General features: G+C 45.1%; 1 protein-coding gene across 3 annotated transcripts in view; it reads right to left on the reverse strand.

Moving 5' to 3' along the window:
* Nucleotides 1-26,818, reverse strand: part of LOC111868862 (MAP7 domain-containing protein 2) — a 210,648-nt gene that overhangs the window by 168,560 nt on the left and 15,270 nt on the right. Inside the window, exon 1 of one of the 3 annotated variants that reach the window (XM_023859891.1) lies at nucleotides 17,446-17,521. The exons of the other annotated variants lie outside the window; for them this stretch is intronic. Coding sequence (XP_023715659.1) covers nucleotides 17,446-17,506 — 61 coding nt within the window. The 5' untranslated portion in view covers nucleotides 17,507-17,521. Of the gene's footprint in view, nucleotides 1-17,445; nucleotides 17,522-26,818 lie in introns of those variants that run through there. 3 annotated transcript variants of the gene reach the window in all.

Here is a 26,818-nt window from a genome sequence, read left to right on the forward strand (position 1 = left end):
CTGGTTTCCTACCGCGGCGGCCCGGGTTCGATCCCGGGTCTGGTCAAGTGGGATTTGTGGTTGACAAAGTGGGGCTGGGGAAGGTTTTCTTTGAGTACTTCGGTTTCCCCTGTCAATCTTCATTCCACCAGTTGCTCCACAATCACCGTCACCTATCATCTATGGCTGGTACAATAGGCCAGAAGTGGCCGCAGTACAAGGGACTTAGTCCCACCCCACTAGCAAAAAAAAAAACTCTCAGTTTGACTTAGACAAACGCATACATGGGATTCTATGCACATCCGGATCTGTTTTTGCGGCACGAGTCAAGACTCGGTTTGACGGGATTGGGTTCGATCAGGTTAGTGATCGAATGAGAATATAGACGAAATCGGTTTGGGCATGCGGAAAGGACGCAAGATGGCCGAGTGCCGAAGAAGACTCTCAGGTAGAGGCCCAGAGGAAGAAGATACCCTACCAGACCATTATATCGAAGGTGGAATTCACAGAAGCCTAAACAGGCCTTCACCTTAATTCTGGTACTAGAAATGGAGAACAAGATGCTGCAAAGGCGGACTCAACTGTTTTATTACGTTATTCGTACATAGAATTCCTGTACACCTGTGCTTCCGTCACATTACAGAGGCTGAGCCGACAGAAGCAGAGGTTCTGCACTTCAGCATTTTACTAAGACAGATTCGATTCGACTCCACTTGACTCGACGCGGTTACTGTGCCCGCAGGCTTAGGGCGGCCGCACACCAATTGCGTCAAGACACGCATCAAGACACGAGACAAAAGACGCAGTTTTGCTTCATTCGTGATTCGTCAGCATGAAGATGACGTCAGTATCATGACTCAATCCGGTGTGCGGTGGTTTTCATAATCTCATTCGTTTCAACTGTGCTCCTTTCTTTGCGTCATGTAGCAGACACCGTGTCTTGACTGTTACATGTCTTGACGTATTACGGTGTGCGGCCTACCTTACACTGTAAATGACGATGGAAAGACCCCACAACATAGACTGCGTTTTACGTCTTCTGTTTAAGTGTCCGAAAGATGCTTCATAACTTGTACACAAATTATCCTTGGAGTAACCACAAGTAGGCCTGCTATGGAAACAGCGGCATCTGCTACTTCCTTAAAAGTAATGCCCCCCCCACACACATTCAAAAGAGATTTCTACAGCACCATTCCATTTACTTCGCTTCAGTAACTAAATCGGTCGAGCGGCACACAATTATCTCACATCCGAAATGTTATCTCATAAAAACAGCTGAAAGACAAAAGACGCAGTAAATACCACGACAAGAGAAGTGTCAAACCGTGCCTCCTTTCCTGTAAACCTGGACTACAACACTTGACAGATTCATAAAAAAGAAAAACAGTCCACGGAAATCTGCAGACCTATCGACACACATAAAACTACCACCAATAAAAAATATATGAGAATTAAGGAAAATGTTAGGGATATAAGGAAGCACGTTTCCTCTTTCGTGAAGTCTCTTCACAGAATTTGAATTTAACCCAACATCCTTTATCCTATTCCAAGAAAGTGGCGTGTTCAAAATTCAAACTGAACTTAAAACCCATATAACATCAATGCTTCTGAACAGTGTTACCTTGCTGTAAGCAAGTTGTGCTTGCTGCTTGTTTAGCTTAGGTAGGCCGCACACCAGCATGCGTCAAGACACGATGTCTGCGACATGACGCAAAGGAAGGAGCACAGTTGAAACGAATGAGATTATGAAAACCGCCGCACACCGGACTGAGTCACGATACTGACGTCAGCTTCATGCTGACGAATCTCGAATGAAGAAAGACTGCGTCATTTGTCTCGTGTCTTGATGCAGTTGGTGTGCGGCCGCCCTTACTCTTCAACCCTGAGGATGGAGGCAGTACGTTCCTGTAAAAAGGTCGCTAACACCTACCAGACTAGGCAACATGGCTTCTCAGAAGCTAGAACTCTACGTAATCAGCGTCATGAGAACCTTAAATCTCCGGGCGATTCTAAGTTTTAAATTTCTGAGCACAAGAACAAGTTTGCATGTACTCGTATTTAGAGTCGACTACAGTTCGACACCCAGAGGCGCAGCCCTGTAGGTCCCACTGTTCTATCGAACATACGAGACCGGGCAAGTATCCACAACAGTTTCAACTATAACCGATAGGTAGAGCAGTTTCACACGTCCCTTCTCATTAGTCACAACAGGAAGCAACACTGAATGGATTATACAAATTCTCATTATCCGACAGATGGCAGGAGTCTTCACTACAGAACATTCAAAACTTCATTCTCCGAAACCTATCAAGTGTTAATGGCCGAACACATTGGCCGCGCGATTTAGGCATGAACTGTCCTCGCCCGCTCGAACACTGGTGTCGTGGGTTCGCATCCAACTCTAGGCATGGGTGTCTGTCTGCGTTATTGTGTTTGTGCTCGTGTGTAAGTAGAGGCCTTGTGACGGGCTGATTCCCCGTCCAAGGAATCCTACCGACTGGGTACAGGATTATGAAACTGAAAAAGTTGCCACGGCCTAACAAAGGGTTGCAGAACCACCGATGAATAAATGAACTGATGTTTGAACCTCTTGATGTCACAGCCACGAAGATCCGCTAACTGGTAGGAATTTGGAGGACGCGGGTGCTATTCATAGGGTCTCCATCACACGCACAACTTTCTCCTAGTATAAAGAGTAAAAGTAAACGTAAAGTTGTCCTCGTGCTTAACCGAGAGCCACGTCACGAAGACATATTGGGGAGTGGTTGTGCCAGCACAGCAAACGTGAGTGTGCGTATTTGCATGCGTGAAGTGATCTCCTTAACGTGCAGACCCGAAAAATGTGTTTGTCAGAATTCCACTTTGTTGCTACCAGTTGTTATGGACACATTTTATTAGGTTTTGTACGCTGCGATCCTGGCTGACCACGTGACACCCTCTATCCGCTAAAGTTGGCACTAACTTCGCCGACAAGCAGCGGTCGCTCGGTCGGTATAGTTCGCTTGAGGACTACATGCCACGGAGTTTATGTGCACTGCGAACAACAGAGATGTGATTTTGGGAAGAAAAAAACACGAGCTCGGCGCTACAACCCTATTCATGCTAAGGTCTCCTGCAGTGACGAGGTTTCCGAAATTTTATTCAAGCTGTAGACCCTTTCCTGGGATTAGCAGAGAATCGCAAGAGTTCTGTCTTTACACGAAGTCAAAGGAAAATAACAGGCCTAGTCCAGGCAAGATTTGAACCCATGATCCCGATTTCTGTGCGGTTCGAGTTCACATTCGCCTTAGCCCGGCCACCGGAACAAACCGTACTGGTCTGTGAAGTGCATTATACAGGGTGTCCCAGAAGGAAATATAAATATTCTGGGAAGTCACAGTACCGGTCATTCTAAGCAAAAATATGTATAAGTACATGTGTCCTATTCTGAACTGTTTCCGAGAGAGAGCTATGGATATTATCACCCACATCAAGGGAAGTCGAGATGCACTCAGACGAGCAACACGCCATGTCCTCACACGAGCTGCGAAGTGCATTGATGTTGACGGCTCGACACCAAGACTTACTGAATGACCGTCAGTCGCAATGTGACTCTGACTTTGATTTTCAATAACTTGTTATATGTGCGATACGTACACCTGACAAAGGCGAAGCCTGTTCATAAGGTCGTCAGTCTCAAGGAGTAAACCGCCAGTCATACAAATTCTGAAAGCTGAGAGTTGCAGTCGAGAATTGGGGGACACACTCTGAGACGTGGGTCTGATGCCAGATATTCGGCAGCCGGTAACGACATGAGCAGAAGACACTGTTGGGATCGCATACCAGGCAACGACTACAGAAGACTGGAAACTCTATAGTTACTTGTAGCTACGATTTGTGAGTGGTCAGTAAGTACAGTTACCAACGCAAACGCCATGTGTTGTGACGCTGCAACATAAACGTTCCCGCATCCTAACTCCAACTGAACCCCTAATCCCGAGCATGAATCTGCGTGCCTTACTGTGAACATGTATGCATTTTAAAACGGTTTCCTACGTTGGAACCAGGAACACAACAGCCTGCCTGCAATGCATAATTCACTCACGGGAACGCCAACATCTACACGGCGAATTTTGCTTTCTGTAGCAAAGACCTATTACGCATACAGACTCTAATTGTACCCGGACTTCGTTACGCGGTTTAACAAACTAACACAAAACTTAGACGAAAACTAGGGACAGCGCCATAGCTCAAGCGGTTAGTCGCTGGCTTCCCACCGCGGAGGCCCGGATTCGATCCCGGATCTGGACCAGTGGGATTTGTGGTGGACAACGTGGCGCCGGGGCAGGTTTTCTCCGAGTACTTCGGTTTCCCCTGCCAATCTTCATTCCACCAACTGCTCCACAATCATCATGACCTATCATGTGGGGCTGGTACAATAGGCCAGAAGTGACCGCAGTACAAAGGACTTAGTCCCACCCCCCACTAGCAATAAAAAATAAGGGAAGAAAACTATAATTTTTATAACATTTCAAGTATTCGCGGCGGGTAACATTCACACTGTGATTTTCTGGGTTATGACACCGTACAGTCTGGTAGGTAGTTACCAACGTTTCCCAAGAACATTCTGTCTCTATCATAGGGTAATATTACCTCCATCTACAGAGTATAAGTACCCTACAGACGTGGAGGATGGGGGCAGCTGCTTCCTCCGAAACGATAGTACCCACCGACCAGACTAATCCCTCCAGCCGCATTATGGCCCTGGGGTCGAGTCAGTCTCTAACAGAAATGAGTACCAGGAATCTTCCTGGGGGTTAAAGAGCGGCCGGCGCGTAAGGCTGACAACATCATCTCCATCTGCGAGCAGATTGTCTAGAAAATGTGGGAGTCTCGACGTCTAACAACCCCATGAGCCTCCACGACCTGTTACAGGGATAACTTTACGTTTTACATTTCTGATAAACACAAATTCATCCCACATCTGGACTTGTAAAGGAATGACACGCCTGGCATCGCGACATCTACATTATCACGCCCTTTCTTTCCTCCTGCATTTTCACTTAACAACAAGTAGCCAATTACTACGCCTGAGAGAAACATTTGTCATATAATTAGATCCAGTTTCACTGCTTCCATCTCTCCTGCGGACCGTGACAAGGAACTAACGAATCGCCACAGCTCGCATGCCTTTCAGTCTGTATTTCTTAGTATTAGTGCCGTTTCAATTGAATCGGTTCTATGGAAAATGGAACACGTCCCCACTTCAGCGATTGGACATGTTCCCTTTTCTAACTAACCAATTTACATTCTTCCCCGTACGAGTAACAAGGATGTTTTCTGGATAGAAACTTACAGATTATGGCAAAGTGTTCCTCGTGAAGTGTCTGTATCCGCCTATGGGACTACGTGGTCTCATAATACGGGGGGCACACAATGATTAACAAAAGAATGCCGTCTTCTGGGATGTGGCGCCGTGTAGATCTTGTGTGAGCCGACGTTTAGGAGGAACGTACCGCCTCCATCTTCAGGGTAAAAATATGGCCGAGCCACGAGCCAGCGTGAGGCTAGCAGACTGAGCCACCAGTCGAAAACACCCAGCTATACAGAAACATAGGAGCCGGGATAGCGACTGGCTACGGGCTGGGCGACCAGGGGTCGGAGTTCGAGTTCCGATGGGGTCAAGCATTTTATCTACGTCTACCAGACCGGCTCTGGGGCCCACCCAGCCTCCTATCCAATGGATACCTGGAACTGGCGTTAAAGCGGCCGGGGCGTGAAACTGACCACTCACCTCCAGCTAGTACCGCGTGAAAGAAAATGTGGATCTATACATCCATTCCCCCATACGTCTTCATGGCGTAGCGCTTAATTAATTAAGTGCAAGGACAACTTTTATACAAAAACAGAGGCGGGGCGGGGGGGAGAGTGGGTCACATGGGAGAACAATAGAGAGGGTTAGGGCATGTAGAGATCAGGTAGGAAGGTAAGGAGAGTACGTAGCAGAGTCAGTCTGCTAGCCACCTGCTCACGCTGGTTCCTCGCTAGCGAATTTTTCTACACTGAAGATGGAGGAGATACGTTCCTCCGAAACGTCGGTTCACACAAGATCTACACGGTGCCACATCCCAGGAGACGGCATTCTTCATAGTCACCGATGTGAAAACCTCAAATCCCACACGGTTAACAAAGTTCAGAATCATCATTAGGGCCAAAAAAACCCGGCTGACTGGTTGCGAATAGTGACCGAAAAAGGTTGCTAGGGACTAATTTCCCACAGGACATTCGAGCCTTGCCTTCTGGAATTCTGGCACTCACTCACAGAGGAAATGGCAAGCAGCATCTAAAAAAGACGCCGACATAAACACAATTATTAGGGCACATTTTTTTCTGTGGTTTACCTTACGACGCTGTCAGTAGCTAGACAGTATATGACTACTGAATGACGAATTGGAAAGGATTCGGAAGGAAGCGGTGGTGGCCTAATCAAGGTACTATTCCGATATTTGCCTTGAGGGACAGAGGAAAACCATGAAAATCCCGTCACGACAGCCGGTGTCTCAGCCGAGTTTCAAACCTAAAACCTGCTGAATACGAGTCTAATGGGTTACCGCCATATCCTGCTACATGGTAAGGTATAACGATTAATCTGTGACAGGGCCGCGCCATAGCTCAAGCGGTTAGTCGCTGGATTTCCACCGCGGCGGCCAGGGTTCGATCCCGGGTCTGGTCAAGTGGGATTTGTGGTGGACAAAGTGGCGTTGGGGCAGGTTTTCTCCGAGTACTTCGGTTTCCCCTGCCAATCTTCATTCCGCCCACTGCTCCACAATCACCCTCACCTATCATCTTGGGCTGGTACAATAGGCCAGAAGTGGCCGCAGTACGAGCTGGACCACTGGGATTCGAATCCCAGCAGAGGCAAGATCTTTCTCTTCTACACAGCGACCAGACAGGCTCTGGGGCCCAACCAGCCTATACGATGGGTACCTGGAGCGATTTCACAAGAGGTAAAGCGGCAAAGGCGTGAAGCTGACCACTCATCTCCGTCTAGTACCGAAGTCAATAATGGTGGAGCTACACTTCCATCTTCATGGCGTGGAACTTAATTAAGATCCGGGACAAGTTTAACTTAACTTTTTTCAATTCGATTTCACCCCCTGCGACTTTCTTTGGAAGTGGGAACATAACTATCGCATAAATTGAACAGCAATACCTGCTATCTTCACGATAGGAAATTCTAAATGATAAAGGGGGTTACTGCGATTACTATATGCGCAGGTTATCACAACTGAAATATGGTCCTGCATCACGCTGTAAAACGTCACCACAACGACAGACAAATCAAATCCCGATACGCCAACTGCATAGCAATTTCCTGTTATGAAACCATACAAAACCGGTTAGTGATTAAGTATGAGTTACAGGACAGACCGGCAGACGAAGTAACGCGCTGCTCTGTGACAGTCTGGAGCTGAAGTCTCCTTTCGATGCATGGACTGGTCTAAAAGTATTGATTTCCTGTTACGGCGCCGTCTCGACGCGGAAGTGAGGGATGGGCCTAGGAGCCGGCATAAGACAAGACTTATTCGCACCTCACCGTCTGCAACAGCAGTTATTATCAGAAGAGGGAGATCAAATTCACACGTCCAACTTTTGAAGTCGCAAGAAAACCAACTTCCAGAAAACACCACGAGCCGAATCAGAGGTGAGGCCGCACCTTAAAGGCCAGCTGCTTAGGGCTCCCGCACACCTAGGGTGGGAGGGGGCGCCGGAGCGGTGATGAGTATAGAGCAATGGTAAAAGGTAAAGTTGTCTCTGTGCTTAATCAATTTAGCACTACGCCATGAAGGCGTATGGGGGAGTGGATGTACAGATCCACGTTTTCTTGACCTCGGCACTAGCTGGAGGTGAGTGGTCAGCTTCACGCCCCTGTCACTTTATCCCCGGTACCCATTGGATAGGAGGCTGGGTGGGCCCCAGAGCCGGTCTGGACGCTGTGGAGAAGAGAAAATTCTTGACCCTACCTGGACCAGAACTCCGACCCCTCCGTCGTTCAGCTATACCGACTGAGCTATCCAGGCTCCTCCTTGGAGATACTCTATCGGCATAAACTGAAGCGTAGAAGATGCCAGAAATGTCAGTCAAAGAGAACAGTTTGTGACAGGGAACAGACAAGTGCACAGTTCTTGCGGGTAGTGTTAAGGTTACTTATATAAATGATACTACTTCGGCTTGTCTTCGCTTAACACAGTCTTCAGGTACACGTTACTGTCTCAATAATCCGTAACACAGTCATTTCCGACACAACTAAATTTATACGCGTCTTAGATTGACTCTAAAAATACGAACGTTTCATTATTTTGAACGCCGTCCAAGTAACAAACAGTCGTCAGAATATTCGGTCGACACTGCAAGTCATGTGAATGGCCGCGCCATAGCTCAAGCGGTTAGTCGCTGGCTTCCCACCGCGGCGGCCCGGCTTCGATCCCGGGTCTTTTCAAGTGGGATTTGTGGTGGAAAAAGTGGCGCTGGGGCGGGTTTTCTCCGAGTACTTCTGAATCCCTTGCTAATCTTCATTCCACCAAATTTTCCATCATCATAATCACCCGGGGCAGGGTACAATAGGCCAATCGGTGGCCGCCGTGCTGAGTGGAACCAGCTGGACTCCACCCCTACACTAAGTGAAAAAAAGAGTCATGTTAATAGGTGACGAGTTTGGGAGCAAAGTCAGAGGACCATCATACTTATTGGAGACCACTGTTGGAAACGGCGAACGTTAACTAAGGCACCAGCTGACGCAGGGATGAGAGGTACAATGGAGAACTAATGTTATTTTAAATGTTAATAACGCGACATACCAGTTGAAAATTCTGATTGTTAAGAAGAAATATGAGGCAACACGTGAGAGCGGGTAGCGCTAACGCGAGCACCATCCAAAGGATACAAATGGAGGCAGGCCTAAAATAAATTTCTCCCATACAATATGGCGCTAAAATATATTCCAAGGTAACTAACTTCACGGAGCTGAGCCCTTCCTGAGGAACCGTCAGTTGTGCTGCTACTCAAGAAATTCCCAACATTTTATGGAACCCGAACGTTCATTACCGTGCTCACAAGAACCCTCCACTGGTATCTATCCTGAGCCAGATCAACCCGGTCCATACAACGCCATCCTATCTAGGATCCATTTTAATATTATCCACCCACCTATGTCTTGGTGTTACTAGTGATCTCTTTCCTTCTGGCTTTCCCACCAATATTCTATATTCATTTCTCACCTCCTCATTCATGCTACATGCCCTGCCCACCTCATCCTCCTTGACTTTGTTTTATTGCTAGTGGGGTGGGACTATATCCCTTGTATTGCGGCCACTTCTGGCCTATTGTACCAGCCCCAGATGATAGGTGAGGGTGATTGTGGAGCAATTGGTGGAATGAAGATTGGCAAGGGAAACCGAAGTACTCGGAGAAAACCTGCCCCAGCGCCACTTTGTCCACCACAAATCCCACAAACCTGAACCGCCGCGGTAGGAAACCAGCTACTAACCGCATAAGCTATGGCGCGGCCCCAACTTGACTTGATCATTCTAATTATACTTGGAGAAGAGTACAAGTTACGAAGCTCCTCATTATGCAGTTTCCTCTAACCTCTCGTCAGTTCATCTGGTTTCAAGGTAGGACTAACTTCTTACCGAGCGGCCTCCGTAGTCTAGAGGTAACGTTCCCACCTCATGACTAGTAGTACGCGGGTTCAAATACCCGGCGGAGGTCGTCGAATTTTTAAGGGCGGAAAAATTCAGGGAACAAGCCCTCCGGGAGGGACTTTAAACTGTGTCCCGTGTCGTAACTTTACGGCAGGTAAAAGAACCTCATATCCCCAAAGGGGATCACTGAGCCAAATTCCAGGACGTTTCCCGCCCAACAATAGTCTCTAAGGCCTCTGATAGATGGGGGAAGCATCACAGACACCGCTAAGCAAGTGGCCGAACTCGCTTGCTCGGCGGGACTGATGGTACGCACCATTTATCGGTAGGGTATAGAGAATGGTAGAATATCATAGGGGGAAGCACAATAGATCAAACTGGTCGCGGTGCATGGGGAAACCCACCCTCTCTAAATAACTAATAACTAACTAAATTTCTTACTGGCCAGTTTTACAACGTCCCTCAGGTTGCCCATCTCCTTGCTCTTCGACCCAAAACGTGTGTGAACTTCTAGTGGACTACATAGCCACCGCTGTGAGAACCTCAAATTCAGCATCTTACAACCTTTTCTAATGTGACTGGTTTTTTATACAATTGCAAGTGAAGAAGTCACGTGCCTTCCCATTGAGTAAGTGGTTCGTGACTCAGTAGCGCACGACAGGGCTGCCGTGGGCGTGCAACACAGCACGCTTCCCCTTACACTCAACCTCTCGTACACAGTCCCTACAAGCCTAACGTGTACAGTTTACTTCCGACAGAAACTTGACTGACTTTCGGGGTCCATTATTCCGAAACGTTATCAGCCTTGTCAGGCACGCTAGGTGATGAATGTCGGGCAAATACATCGCGCTTACTCTGCGGCCTTACGTTTTCAACTGTCACAGTTACGGGTTCGTGCCCCGTACGACACAGCATGGGCACCGGCAGACACATGCCAGGTATCTTCCCACCCCCAACAGAAGGGGGAAAGGGAGAATGGAAGAGACGGAGGGGAAACATAGAAAACATTTACCACCAAAAATTATAAATTTCCTTTAATTTCGTTTGCTGTCCAAAAACATAAAAATTAGAATATTGTGACGTGGACGGCGCAATGCTCGTTAAACACCCTCTCCCCCGCGGTGACGTAACAGGGGACACCGCGGTTGCTACGCAGCAATAAACAATTCTCGGCAGCGTTGCCCAGCAACGCCTTTGTAAACACGGCGTCACGCAACAGGCGAGCCCGTGCAACGACTGTTTCTAGGCAATCGGTAAACACGACGTTACGCAACAGTGATACCTATCACGTAACTGTTTTCTGTGTTGTCCGTGACGAGCTTAAGGAGCAGCGAACACTATTCAGTAGTGAGTTACTAGAGAGAGAGTAACCAGCCAGTTGCAATCTAGCATTCGCCGGAGTGAATGTAAGCAGTAAGTGTGATACTGCACATGGCAGTAATTGGGAAGTTGTGAATTGTGTAATTGTAAGAGCGAATGTTCAATAAATTCGCCAGATCCAAGACGGCGTGAAGTTAGTTGTCGCGTGACATATGCCCAACACGTGACAATATATAGGGTATAATTTTGCCCGTGGTTCTGTATGGGTGTGAAACTTTGTCTCTGACATTAAGGGAGGAACACAGACTGAGGGTGTTTGAGAACAGGGTGCTGAGAATATTTGGACCGAAGAGAGATGACGTGACAGGAGGATGGAGAAAATTACATAATAAAGACCTTCATAAGTATAATTGGAATGATTAAGTCAAGGAGGATGAGATGGGCAGGGCGTGTAGCAGGAATTGGGGATAAGAATGCATATAGGATATTGCTACGAAAGACAGAAGAAAAGAGGTCAATAGGAAGACCTAGACGTAAGTAGGATAATATTAAGATGGATATTAGAGAGAGGGGATTGGGTTATATACACTGAATTCATCTGAGGGGCCAGTGGAGGTCTCTTGTGTACAAGGTAATGAACCTTCAGTTTCCATAAAATGGGAAACTCTTGGGTAGCTGAATGACTGGCAACTATTCAAGAAGGACTCAGCACCGTAGTTTTTTGCGTGAAAGACTGTAATTCATGTAATGTTTTGTTTGGCCCATTAACATAAATCTTTTGGCGTTAAAATGTAGTTTCTTTAAATTACTTGAAGACAAGCACTTTACTGTTCCATCAGTCCCACAGCAAGAACTCTTGCCATGTGAAGGAGCAAAGAAAATCCACTCAGCAGCTGCATGAAAACCTTCTTCAAGACAACGAAGTTCCAGAACTTCTACAGATCCTGTACTGTAAAACATGAGAAGCAAACTGGTGTATTAATGCAACTTACATAAAGTGGGCTCCAATTGCTGTATGCTTCAGGCAGTCACTGAGTACACAGAAACTTTCACATGCCTCTTTCACGTTTACATGCTTTCTTTAATGCATAAGATGTATTTCAAAATATTTAGAAACTGAAATCTATCTGGTGTCCCCTGAACTGATCGGCCTTTTGCCAACGCTGTCAACAATATCAGATCCTCCTATCTTTAAGAGATATTTTAAAGCATTAAAATAAAAGGTAAAACTATTTCAGTAAGAGGCCGCCGACGCTCCCACATTTTCCAGACAATCGGCTCACAGACGGCGGTGATGTCAGCCTTACTCACCGACATGCCGCCCTTTATCCCCAGGATGATTCCTGGTACAAATGTCTGTTAGAGGCTGCGTCGATCCCAGGACCATGGTGCAGGTGGAAAAAAAAAATCCAATGAATCGGAAATCGAACCCACAACCTTCCAGATTGTAGCACAGTGCCTCAACCAACTAAATTCAGTAATTTAAGATGTGTAAATTGTATCGCCTGATGATGGCTACATGAGAGCGGAAACACATTGCGGCGTTATACTTTAATCCAATTAGAACTCAGCTCGCTCAACAAAGTGAATGCGAGTTATTATTATTGATTGTTGTGTTTGACAGGTATACAAAACAATATAAAGTGATAAACACAAAACTTGATACATTCCTTGATATCAGACAAATGTTCACCTATACGGATTTTACTACAGGTTTCATTTAAACACATTTTAATCACCCTAACTAGTTTCATGGGTACCCCAAATGCTATCAGAATACTGTAGAAAACTTCCCTCCTAACTGAATCATAGGCTCTCTTGAAGTCTATGAACAGCTGATGTGCTGTCTCATTGTGCTCCAAGCTGCATGTTAAAAACTGACCATCTTAATTAATATCTATGGATTTACTAAAAACAAAAAACTGAAAGTTCTGGGAAACCTTTACCTTACGGATTCCTATCAGCAGATAAAAATTACGAAAAATTATCGCGTGGTTGAAATTTAATGCAGCTTTTCTCGCTTGGTATGGAATGACAGATGTGACAAACCTATTCCAAAGTTTTGGCTTTGAAAAAGAAAACCCGCAATTTTATACATGTTCTACACTGTTATATTGTCATCCTGAAGAAACAAATATATTTCACTATCACATGAACGGTTACGTGAACACTGGCCATATTTTCATTTGATGGAATACGAAAATGTTTCAAATTTACAGGAAGGTAAACTAAATTTTCTTTCCATAACACAACTGTTCTTGTGATTTCTGTCAAGTGGCACTCGCATGGACACGGTGACAAGAATACCGACACGGAGTTGAGAAATTGGCCTCAACACGTGCAACAGAGAATGCTCCTCGCATTTGGCACTGAACTTCCGTATGTTACCCATAATTCACTGAGGAAAGAAGCGCACGGACAAGACACGGAATTGCAGTAGTTTTGACTGCTCCTTCGCGTGTTTCCGTCACTGAGATCAGGGGACCTCGTCGATTCTCGGTCTACCTCAGCTTCTGGCCTCGAAAACTGAACTGTCTGTCCTACAATTTTCCGTGGAAGTCTCACATACAATTACAATTAAAATCTGTTCAAAGGTTTAGGGGTTCACACTAAGTGACAAACGGACAGACATGACCTCATAAACCATTCCTTCTTTTTTCGTAAACAATACCTTTAAGGGCCAATATTACTTCCGAATACAAATATCACAAGCAGCCCTTTGCTACTCGTGAAGGTAGGATAGGGCAGGAGACAGAGTGTGATCATGGGGGCCAGTCAGGCCGCGCCATAGCTCAAGCGGTTAGTCGCTGGCTTCCAACAGCGGCGGCCCGGGTTCGATCCGGAGCCTGGTCATGTGGCATTTGTGGTGGATAAAGTGGCGCTGGGGCAGGTTTTCTCTAAGTACTTCGGTTTCCCATGCCAATCTTCATTCCACCAATTGCGCCACAATCACCCTCACCTATCATCTGGGTCTGGTACAATAGGCCAGAAGTGGCCGCAGTACAAGGGACCTAGTCCCACACCACTAGTCTCTCTTTGCTTCAAAAAAATATAGACCTTACAATGATACCAGTAAGAAATTTATTTATATTAACAGACGTGAAACGGACAGGAAAAAAATTATATACAAATAATCTAAAATCTATCTTCGTTTAAAATTAAAATACAAAAACGCAGATGGGGTCAGGATGTAGTAGCTCTGTTGGCACTTTTGGAAGCTTGATACCACGTGACCTAGCTTACAACGTAATATATGATGCAAGGCATATTTATTTTCCTATAGTTGGCAGCAATACACTGTAATATGAATCAACCAATCACAAACGAGTTCTTTTAAATCTTCTACATTTGGAAGTCAGCACAAAAGTCAGTCAGTTTGCTTACGACGTCAAGATACAATTCACTTGCAGATGTGAAATGGTGAAGAAAGCCGTATACTTATTTATTTGTGGGCATAAGGCAATAAAATACGATCGTTATGACAAATGAACGACGGTAAAATTCGACAATAGTTACAGCTCAATAATGAGAAACATACTAGGAAATCTGATGTTACGACAAACGCACCAAGATCGTAGTTGGTAATAACTGTAGGCGAACAATGAGGAACATGCTGTTAAAAAAGTACACATCGTTAATGTATCTTCTTACTTGGCTATGGCTGAATATGACTGTCCTGAAAATGTGCTTTCCCAGTGGACATTAAGGATGTACCAGGTAAGAGCAATTTATTCTCTTCTTATACCATAGAAAATCCTGAGTGGTATGTATATTTCACTGATCATAAAGATTGTTTTGCGAATAACTAGGCACCAGACATGAGATAACCTACATGAAATTATACTACTACAAAGCCTATATCTTGCACTCACTATCATATGCAACTTTAAATGCTTAGTGTGAATTACAATTTAATTAAAGTATACACCAATTTTCTTGTAAATAAATCCTACATTTCTTTTCAAAGTCTGGATATATTCAATGATTAATTCACCAGAAAAATTATTTGTACATGTATGCCTAATTCAATGGAATCTGTCAAAGTTATGGTTGTCACTGGTCACTACCACAACTGTAGTCACAAAAGGAATTCATGTACCAGATATATGCAATAGGACATCAAAAAATTCTTGAATAACATGTTGAATTTATAATAATTATTACCTATTTTGTATACGGCTAAGCTATGAACAGAGAAAGTGGTAATGCCATGCGATGGACAGAAAGTTTGTATGCAGTCAGCATTTCTCTAAATTAACAACAGCTGGAAAGATACACCTGAACAGACTGGCAGTTCCATCTTTGAGTGGGCCAGTCTCAGGTTCACACCCACACCACTACTTTCATATAGTCATGGCATTCAAGGTGGCCTCAAGTCTGGTGTATGTGTGTGTAATGGAAAGAGGGGGGGGAGAGATTATCTCTTTATGGTCTTTTAGTAAACATTTCAAATTCATGTGTGGTGCTGGACCTTAAATATATATTCACTGTGTGTTCTCCAAGGAGAACGCCACCACCAGAAACAGCAATATATTTCATGTTCTAGTCTGTGTGGATACAGTTTCATGAAACTAGGGCACCTAACTTCACCATAAATCCATCGAGCAAGCTGAAATTTTTAACAATGTAGATATCTTTTTAGTATGCATGTGTGTAAATATGTGATTCTATTTCTAATGGTAATTTAGTACATGTTTTTAATTCATCACTTGTGATGATGGGCCTTAAATGCATGACCACTGTATGTGCATTAATCACTGAGTGAAACAATTTCGAAAATCTTGTAGCAAAACAAGTATGTTGTTCTCCAGGAAGAGGTGGATCATTGTTTTGGGGCTCCTTGTTGCAGATTTCTCCTCCATGGATTGGTTTTGTGGTCACTGATGTGATGGGAGGGTGAACTGGTACGGAACGGCAGTTACGAACCAAGTTACCGACATGTTCTACGTAGTTCTCATAATACTCAGCAGAGGGCACATTTCGCATGTAGCGCTATCATGTTCATAGATGGCAGTAACCTCCGATGTGACGCAGAACGTCTCCGATGAATAGCATTCATTCAACGCCTTGTTCTCCTATGTTAAAATGATCCGTATTGGCAGTCTTTAACTTTTGGGGCTGAAATTGCTATTTCATTTACTTATTGCGCTTATTACATTTAACAGACCAACGCGTAACTGTTTGGACGTCTGTAAGCTACTGTCATCTAGCGTACCTGTTCAAAACTAATTAAGCAACATGGGCGAAAATACCACAAATACGCTTTGAGATATTCGGAAACAGACCAGAAAACGTCTTATGAGCACTTGGCACAACGCTCATGTACTGGAGGCCTCTAAAATATGGGGGACCTAGACAGTAGCCCAATTTTCTCACTGGATAAAAGGCTCTCAGCAGGCTGTACGTCTATCTGATTTTTTGCTGTTTCCCAGCATGGGCCAAGAAACCACAGAACACACCTGATGATAATAATCACGAAAACCATCCTCGAGCACCTGAGCCTATTATAGACATGTCAGAGGGGTAAATGTCATCATTATCATCACAAAGCATTTCTGTTAGCATATTCCGATGCGGCTTCTGTCATAAATATTCAGCAACCTTCCGGAGATAACCTATTTTGGTTCAACTCATTTCATTTTCTCGTGACCTTTCTGTTTAACGCGGATTTCGTTTATTTTGCTCAATACTAAACGGATTTGGGAGCCGGGATAGCGTAGTCGGTATAGCGACTGGCTACGGACTGGAGGACCGAGGTGTCGGAGTTTGAGTTCCGGTAGGGTCAACAATTTTCACTTCTCCGTATCGTCCAGACCGACTCTGGGGTTCACCCAACCTCCTATCCAGTGGCAACCGGGGGCTCTTTCCCCGGTGGTAAAGCGGCAGGGGCGTGAAGCTCACCACACCTCCAATTAGTGCCGAGGTCAAGAAAATATGTGGATCTATACATCCAGTCCCACATATGCCTTCATGGCGTACTGCTTAATTAGTTAAGCATAGGGACAACTTTTATCTTAAGTTCACCTGTCACTAATAAAGACATTCCTTATAACAACTACATCAGCACTTTCTCGACTTACAGGAGCCACTGTAGGGAACTGCTCGAAATACAAAAACATCAGCTACTACGCACATCCGAAGATATCGTTCGAATCAACAGGATCCGACCGCGTGCAGGGTCTTGTTATTTTAAATGACAAGTATTTATTGCCATTAATTTGTAGGCTGAGAGAAAGTGTAGGAGAAAGTAAAAGCCGTGAATATAGAAGTGCACGGAGATATATTTGCAGTAACTGTGCGATAAAAGCCTGAATGTGGGTACACAATGATATAAAGTTAAGTAAAGCAATAAGGAACGGCTACGTTAAGCTGGCGTGTTCCACTCGTCACGTCTGTGGCACAATAATAATAATAAGCAAAGCGGTGCAAAGCGATGAACTGTGTGTGAGCGACAAGCTGTTACCTTTCAGTATAGCAGTAACTGGTGGGGCATCCGCAGAACTGAGCTTCCTACAACACCACATAGCTCTAGACTCTTTTAACTAAATGCCCCTCCTTGCCTACTCATCCAGAAAGTCACAGGAATTCCCTTCAGTCAAAAGATAGACCAAAAATGTCACAGTGAGGTCTCTCCAAAATGTTTATTTGGACTGCTACTCTCGTCTGTCATGCGTGTGATTCTCGTTCACCAACTACGATGGCCAGAAACGCGTCGGTCGATAGCATTCAGACGCCGAGTCTGCGTATCGTGGGACTGCACCCACTCTCGCGAGTGGTTCCAAAAACGTACCTGAGCGGGTATACTCGAAGGCCTCCAACCTGCAGCTACATTCATAATGGTTTGGCAAATAAACCACTTGCAAGGAACTTACATTTCGCGAACTGAATTCACGTACTCACTCACTGAGCTTAGCCCTTCTTGAGAAGCCGCTAATCGTGTAGATACTCAAGAATTTCCCAGCACTTTATGGAACACGAAGGTTCATTGCCGTGTTCACAAGAGCCCTCCACTGGTCCCTGTCCTGAGCCAGAACAATCCAATCCATAACATTCCAGCCTATCGCCCTAAGATCCATTTTAATCTCGTCCACCCACCTACGCCTTGGTCTTCGTAGTGGTCTCTTTCTTTCTGGCTTTCCCACTAATATCCTACATGCATTTCCCTTCTCTCCATTCGTGCTATATGCCCTTCCCATCTCATCTTCCTTGACTTGATCATTCTAATTATATTTCTAGAAGAGTACAAATTATGAAGCTCCTCATTATGCAGTTTTCTCCCACCTCCTATTCCTTCATCTCTCTTCGGTCCAAATGTTCTCAACACCCTGTTCTCAAACCCCCTCAGTTTATGTTCTTCCCTTAATGTCAGAGACCAAGTTTCACACCCATACAGAACCACAGGCAAAATTATAGATTTATATTCTAATTTTTATGCTTTTGGAGAACTAATCTATACTAAACACAAATATAAACAGAATCACATTAAATTGTGATCTTCCTGGAAGTGACGCCGTTTAGCTTGGCAGACATGCACTCGGGTCTCGAACTACTCTGAAAAATTACAGTGCCTCGCAAGCACGAAATCCTCACAGAAGTTCACTGTACGATACACAACTTTTTTTTTGCGAGGATTCTAGAAACATGCAGATTAAATGCAGTGACAACGAATTAGACTTCGCGTACTCTCGCAGACAAACCGCTGTCAAATCCCGGGTTACATTCCGCACGACGTGGAGGCAGCCAAATGAAGCTGCTGTTCTCATCTGCATAAGGATTAATTAATTTAGCCGATCACGGTGGCCACGCGGTCTAAGGCATGAACCGTCTTCGCCTGCTCGAACACTGGGATAGTGGCTTCAAATCCAACTCGAGGCATGGATATGTGCTCGTTTATTCCGTGTCTGTGGTGTTCCGTATGTAGGTGGTGGCCTGACGACGGGCTGATCCCCCGTCCAAGAAGTCCTACCGTCCATGTATAGATTAAGAAACTGAAAAAGTGGCCAAGGTCAACAAAGTCTGTACAGCCATAGATAGATTAATTAATTAAGCAGAGGGAACTTCGCCGTTTATTTACCAGTAACTGTTCGTAACAAAACTACGAACACAATAAAATGGAAATAGAGACGGGCTAATCATAGCAGCACCTCGCCAACTGTGGTTTTCATTATCCACGTTTCATACACTGTACCTCTTTCTATCACGCAGTGTGGAGTATTTATGGCTGTCCGCAGCTGTGACTAATTTTAGACTACTGCGCGGGGGTGGAGCGGATGAGCGTATAAACACGCCGATGATCAACCCCTTCCCTATCTTTCCCAAGATATGAATTCTGAATGTCACGTCGTACCATTCACAATATCCGCATACGGAACGCCCGACACGGGAACGCGTCATCTGTCAATGAGCCTCAGGTCGTCCAATAAACCGTGCCTGAGCGTGCTACACGCTTCGCCTAACTCTTAGTCTTCGATCTGATCGTTTTAATAATGTTTCGTGAGCAGGACAAGTTACAGACCTTATCAATATGCGATGTTAGCCTACTTTCCGTATTTTGGAAAAGATAAAAGTAGGCATACGATCACAATCTATGTATCTACCCCCCCACTCCATCAACTTTCGAATACATGAACCAATCTTTATGAAACTTGGTATGAATATCATGACACCTGAGTCAGTCTCGACGGCTACTTCATAAATCCTATCTTTCAATCTGTGTATCTGTATTTGCAGTTCTCCTATCGTTGCTAAATAACGGCTCGGTAAAGACGTTACCGCGGCAACGAATAGACTCACAATAGAAGAACCGTTGGGCGCGTCGTTTTATATGCGGTCAGTGACGTATAAAAGGACACTCGGAGATTAGTTTTCTCACAACTCTCTCCCTTAGGTTCAAACATTCTCTTCAGGGTCCCGTTCTCAAACACCATCATTCTACGTGTTAAGCTCTTTCCTCGGGGTGCCAGGCAAAGATGCACGAACACAGAAAACAACAGATACAATTACAGTTTTGTAAACTTCTCGTAACACTGGGCTAAATGCAAGTGCTTAGCTGAGGAAATCAATGCATGTACTTACCAATTTCCGATAAGGAGGAATGACCCATTTGGTGGCAGCGTTTAACGCACATATTCACACATACCTGTAAAGGGAGGAATGTGACTTTATGTCAATGAAAATATACCTCCCTGTTCAGGATACATGAACAGTTAAGTAGAATGCGAGTAAATGGATAAAAAGGTAAAGCTGTCCTTGTGCTTAACTAATAAAGCACTATGCCATAAAGACGAATGACGGAGTGGATGTGTTTTCTTCGCCTTGGCACTAGTTTGAAGTGATTGGTCAGCTTTATGCCCCAGCCGGTTTACTCCCAGTATCCAGATAGGGAGCTGGGTAACGAGTTACAAACAAGGGACATTAGACTATAAATATAAACTCAGTAAAATGGTTACAGCAGTCCTGATAATGTTTGTCATGGTTCCCCCTCGAACCTCCAGGAAAATTATAGGACAGTACCTTAAATTTGGCCACGACCGTTTCCTTCCACGTCCTTTCCAATCAATTATTCATTAAATCATCCTATCATTCGACTCTATATAGTTTGAGATATTAAGAGTGTCGCTAACGTTAAAAAACCAGAACTATGAAGGAATTTTTTTACTGCTAGTGGTGTGTAGTGTGCTTGTATTGCGGCCACTTCTGGCCTGTTGTACCAGCCCCACGTGATAGGTGAAGGTGATTGTGGAGCAATTGGTGGAATGAAGATTGGCAGAGTAAACCGAAGCACTCGGAGAAAACCTGTCCCAGCGCCACTTTGCCCACCACAAATCCCACTTGACCGGACCCGGGCCGCAGCGGTGGGAAGCCAGCGACTAACCGCTTGAGCTATGGCGCGGCCAAACTATGAAGGATACGTGGAAAACGAAGCGTGTGTCTACAAATAGCAGTGAAGTATAACTGTACGACCCCTACTGTTCGAAATACACGGGTTGAGGCGTAATTTTCAAGCCTTTCCATGCAGTATTCAGGTTATGAACACAGCGACTCTCGATATTTCTACGAGGCTCACTATCAGCCTGCATCACTCAGTACTGTAAACGTCTCTGTAATTATGTGAAAAATGAGACAGCGTTCAATATAAGAGGAGGAACTCAATGTTAACACGGTTTTACTACGTAAATCTGGATTCACAAGCATGAATTCTCAGCGTGTGGCCGAGAGGCACAAAAATAACCACGAGTTGTATCACTTCATAATTCTCGCTTTGATGTGATTTCGATCTGCCAGGCCATTCACTCGGTGACAACGAAATAATATTAAAAAATCATGCAATAATTCAAAAAAAAAAAATCGGTCATTTCAGTCCGCAAGCGAACTATATCGACCGAGCGACCGCCGGTTGTCGGCGAAGTTTAGTGCCAAGTTTTGCGGATAGAGGGCGTCGCGTGGTCAGCGCAACGAATCCACATGGCCGTTAATCTCGATTTTCTAGACCGTAGGCGCTATTTCCTTGAAATAGCTCCTCAATTATCATCACGAGGCTGAGTGGACCCCGTTCCAGACCCATTACTTCTCCCAAAAAATCTGGTAGTGCCGGGAATCGAACCCGGAACTCTGGATCTGTAGCCAGGAACGCTGACAACTAGACCACAGAAGCGACCCTGCAATAATTCACCGATGGAAAATAAACTTGAGTAAACTGCCGTGGTAGATGTGGACATTAGCTGTTACAGAAGATGCTGAAATTTAATTCCTTCCGCGTGAGGACGCAGGCCGACAGGACGCTACAGGTTCGAGGAAGTTGCTGTCACCATGACAGTGGGGACTGCAGCAGTTTCGTCACTAATTCGAGGGAGAGTCAGTAAGTATGTCACAAATGGATACAAAACGTAAAACATGTTAAATTCAAACCTGGGAAAAAACATTTATTTCTCGACATATTCTCCACCATTCTTCACCAATGTGCCGAAACCCGTAGTAACGAAATCTTTTGACTGTTGTCTAGGCCATTCTCGCACCTCCGTCTCAACCTCTTCGTCATTCAGCAAAACGTTTACCACCAAGGTTGAACCAGTTTACGCGACGTACACTTCCAACCGTAAACAGGGAATATTTTTTTTTATGAATATCCTTTGCATTGTGTCCTTTTGCCCATAAAAACGCAAAACAGAACGCTTCTCTTCGGTATTACACTTCTCAAGCACGGTCGCCAATTTGACCACTGAAACAAGCCTCTGAACATGCGCATGCGCGTCTGCTATGTAGACTGTCAGGAAGCTGGACTGTGCGGTTCCACCACTGTAATCCTACTGTTGCGTTATAAAAAATACGCTGCCTAGCAACGGGAACGTGTTTACCAAGCTGTTGCCCAGAAAAGGTCCTGGTATAGTCGCCCGTCTCACGATCGTTACATGGCAACGGCTTTACACGCTAAACTACAGATTTTTTCGATAGAGCAGCTCGTGCATACAGCAACCGTTGTGCTTTAAAAGATTAAAAGTATAATAATGCTGCATCAACTGTAGCGGTTATTTACCTTTCCAATTATGTGAGAATCGTAATCAACAAAATTTATAGGAGTGAGACCGAAACAGTCGTGGCATATTTTAAGGCATTATCCCAACACTGACATGAGGCTACTCCATTAAACCACGGGACCGCTAAGCAGGATAGATGGCTAAGACGGGACGACTGAGATCCGAACAGGATACCCACTGAATAGAAGCCACTTGGATCCATTCCAACCCCTCACTCTGTAAGACTGTTCCCTAAAAGCAGAAATGAAATTCTCCGTCCTCAGGCTTCACGTACTCGTATCTGGCAGTGATTCATGACCTCAAGTAAACTGCTCCAAATAGGATGTGCATCCTGCTGGCAGATGACACACGTGTCCCAAAGGTGATATTCGGAAAGCGAGTGGCACCAACAGTTCATAAACAAGTGCATAACATCAATGCTGCAACAACAACTACGAAGCTGCTTTGTGTCTTAAATTATACTACGCGTGAAGATGTCTAACCCTTGTCTTGTCTGCACGTCCTCTCCATGAATAACTCTCAATGGTATAGAATCTGGGTACTGCGTGTGACGTCGGGGAGGGTATACAAACCGGAAACGTTCCCCGACCTACCGTCTGCACCACGTGTTCCTTTTCTTCTGATCCGTCGGTCTAATAAAACTTAAAAATACGACGAAACCGAAAGATTTCATCAGGCCTACACGCATTTCCTTTACTGCATGTTACCCCTTGAAAGCAAAAATTTGGATATCAGTTTTCTAGCTTCTGGGGTACAACGACACGCAATCCGTTGAAAGTCAACCGAAGTTTCGGAGGAACATGTCGCCTCCATCTTCAGGATCGAATAATAAGCCCGGAAAGAAACCAGCGTGAAAGCTAGTGGCGAGTCACCTCTTTTCAAGGTGGTTCCTTGCTCAGCTTATTCTTCGACCCTGAGGATGGAGGCGAAAGTTCTTCCGAAAAGTCGGTTGACTTTCAACGCAGTACGCGGCATTATACCACAGCAGAACTCTTCATAACCACCGCTGTGAGAATATCGAAACCTACACGCAAAGACTTACATTACCAGAAATCATAGCAGAATCACAGCTAGCTACAAACTGCAAGTGTTCTTAAGGCCGTGCAACAGCCTATGGGATGAGACGCTGGCTTCCGACTACACAGCCTCGGGTTTGACTCGCGGTGGTCGAAGGGGCCCTGTAACTGGTTTTGCTTCTAGCCTCTTCGGTTTCCCCTTGCCAATCACCATTCCGGAGCTGGGACAAGAGTAGCAGGTATGGCGACTGGCTACGAGCTGACGGCCTAGGGGTCGGCGTTCGAGTCCCGGTCTCCACGTCATCCAGACCGGCTCTGGAATCCACCCAGCCTCCTATCCAATGAGTACCAGGGGCTCTTTCCCCGGGGGTAAAGCGGCAGGGGTGTGAAACTGACCATTCACCTCAAGCTAGTGCCGAGGTCAAGAATATGTGGATCTATACATTCACTTCCCCATACGCCATCATGGCGTAGTGCTTAATTCGTTGAGCACAGGGACACCTTCACCTTTACCGCTCCTAGAAATGTGCAATATAATTAAGCACGCAGCACATTATCACATCCTAGATCTTTAAGATGAGGACTTCATCTCTGACCCGGCATTTAGTTACAAAACGGAGAAGTTAAATGTACGCAGGAAGTCTTATCGTAAGATTCAGTTATCGATAAAAACAAACATTATCTACTTAGACTCGAAGTTTACGATGCCACCTTCAGAAGTGTTCCATGCAGTACGGGCACAAATCGCGAACACAGAGCTACCATTTTAGTTACCACTTTCATTTCAGAGCCACACTGGCACTGCCTCCTGCCTCACCTTTCCCAAATTTATGACAGGTGGACGATTTAAGCAGGAGGAATTAGATATAATATTATACCTCGTATAATTATTACTTCTAACATAACGGGGCACGCGGTAGTGTAGTTGGTTGAGGCACTATGTTAGAAGCCGGAAGGTCGCGGGTTCGATTCCCGATGAGGTGAAAGAAATAATTCAATTGACTTAATCCTTCTATCCGCATTATGGCCCTGGGGTAGGCCCAGCTTCTAACAGAAACGAGTACCAGGAATCTTCCTGGGGGTAAAGGGCGGCCTGCCGGCGGGTAAGCTGACTTCACCACCATCCGTGAGCCGACTGTCTAGAAAACGTGGAAGCCTCAACGTCTCATATTTCTAGGTGCCTCAGTAGACTGTTACAGGGACAGTTTTACCTTTACAACTTCTTTTTTTACTTCTATATAAAGTCGGCTGAAATTTCAAAGGGTAATTGCCGCGCTTATTAACATCATACCTAGTTACACAGTACTTATTTCATTGTAATCCATTAATTTATATTAGCCCACATCACCTTGAGGGCATCACTGAACGTGCAGGCTATGCTGCAAACTTCTGCGAAGGCAGCTACACTAAACTTCATACAAGAACATTATGTTTTAAGTGATGCTATCGCCGATCACAGTGGCAACGCGGTCTTCGCCGGCTCGAACACTGGGATCCTGGGTTCTAATCCCACTCCAGGCATGGATGTCTGTGTTTATTCTGTCTGTGTTACGCAGCGGCCTTGCGACAGGCTGATCCCCCGTCCAAGGAGTCGTACCGACTGCCTTAAATTAAGAAACTGAAATGGAACAAAGCGTTTCACGGATGCCCTATGCTCCAAGTGGGAGCAATAGGAACTGAATAAACTTGAATGGATTCTGACGATGGTGTATGCTGTACAGAACTGTAAGGCTTCTTATTCTGGACTCTATCCATCGTCTGGTATACAGGGTGTTTCACGACTTCAGGGCATAACTGCAGGAGGTCATTTCCTAGGTCTTTGTGATCAAAAAAGTTCATATAAACATGTGTCCGATTTTGGACGGTTACGGAGTTATGACCGTTTTAAACTCAGAATAGAAGGTAACGATTATTGACAATAAACGGAACAAAATAATAAACCAGCACAATACATGATACATTTAAAGTATGAATGTAAAGTTAACTTCGTGAAATTATCTTTAATTTGAATTTATTGGTGCTTAAAGCTGATTTTCGAAAATGCCACCGCCGGCCGCAACACAGGCTGTCGTTCGGTTCTGAACCGCGCCGGACATACCAACCCTCCCCGCCTTAGGTACACCTCAAGTGTCGAGAGAGCGCTCTGTCTGTAGCTGGCTAGCCGACAGACGCGGTTCACATGAGGGCGTGTACGGAATGGAAAAACGGTCATAACTCCGTAACCGTCCAAAATCGGACACATGTTTATATGAACTTTTTTGATCACAAAGACCTAGGATATCACCTCCTGCAGTTATGCCCTAAAGTCGTGACGAAAAACCACAACTTTTTTGAGACTGGATCTGCCTCCGTCCTCAGGTGGATGGGGCAAGATAGACCTAATCAGTTGGGCCCGTTAGAAAGAGCTAGTCTCAATCACTGGATTGAGGACGGAAACAGATCCAGTCTCCGAAACATTGTGGGTTTTTCGTCATATATACCAGACGATGGATAGAGTCCAAAATAAGAAACCTTACAGTTCTGTACAGGAATAGAACAGGATGCCACTATCTAGGGGTATGTTACGAACTTCCTTCGGTAAATGCGGATACTGCAACACTATCCACAACCGTTTATTGCAGTTACGCTTTGTCCCTATCCGTAACTACTGGCTAACAGGCATAACGGCAGGGTAAAAGGATTTAGCCTTTCATGTGTACTGATCTATACTGCATACGGATCATTATCATCTCAGTAATAGCTGCAGTAGCAAGGACTCCTACAGTTTGTCCCCATACAACTCATGAGCCCTACATCGCGTGACTAGACACAACCTTGGTCCCGTAACTCAGTAAGATTAACTACCACAGCCGTCTTGGCAAGAACTGCGTGAGCGAACAATTAAAGGACGCTGAACTACGCACGCCTCACGCGGTCATACTGACTGTCTGGTCCATGCTTCCATCATCAGCTTTCGATTATGCATAACTTGCCGAAACTTTACCAGGATCTAAGTTCCTGCGACTTCCGCTGCAAAGACCAAGGTTTCTTTCAAATAACACTTATATTTTACCTTTATACAGGGTACCTAACCTCCAAGTATAATTAGAATTAGAATGATCAAGTCAAGGAAGATGTGAGCAGGGCATGTAGCACGAATGGGGAGAATAGAAATGCATATAGGATATTGGTGGGAAAGCCAGAAGAAAAGAGACCACTGGGAAGACCAAGGCGTAGGTGATTGGACAATATTAAAATGGATCTTGGATAGGATGGGATGGCATGGATTGGATTGATCTGGCTCAGG

The sequence above is a fragment of the Cryptotermes secundus genome, unplaced genomic scaffold, assembly GCF_002891405.2.
Source record: "Cryptotermes secundus unplaced genomic scaffold, Csec_1.0 scaffold523, whole genome shotgun sequence".
Taxonomy (NCBI): domain Eukaryota; kingdom Metazoa; phylum Arthropoda; class Insecta; order Blattodea; family Kalotermitidae; genus Cryptotermes; species Cryptotermes secundus.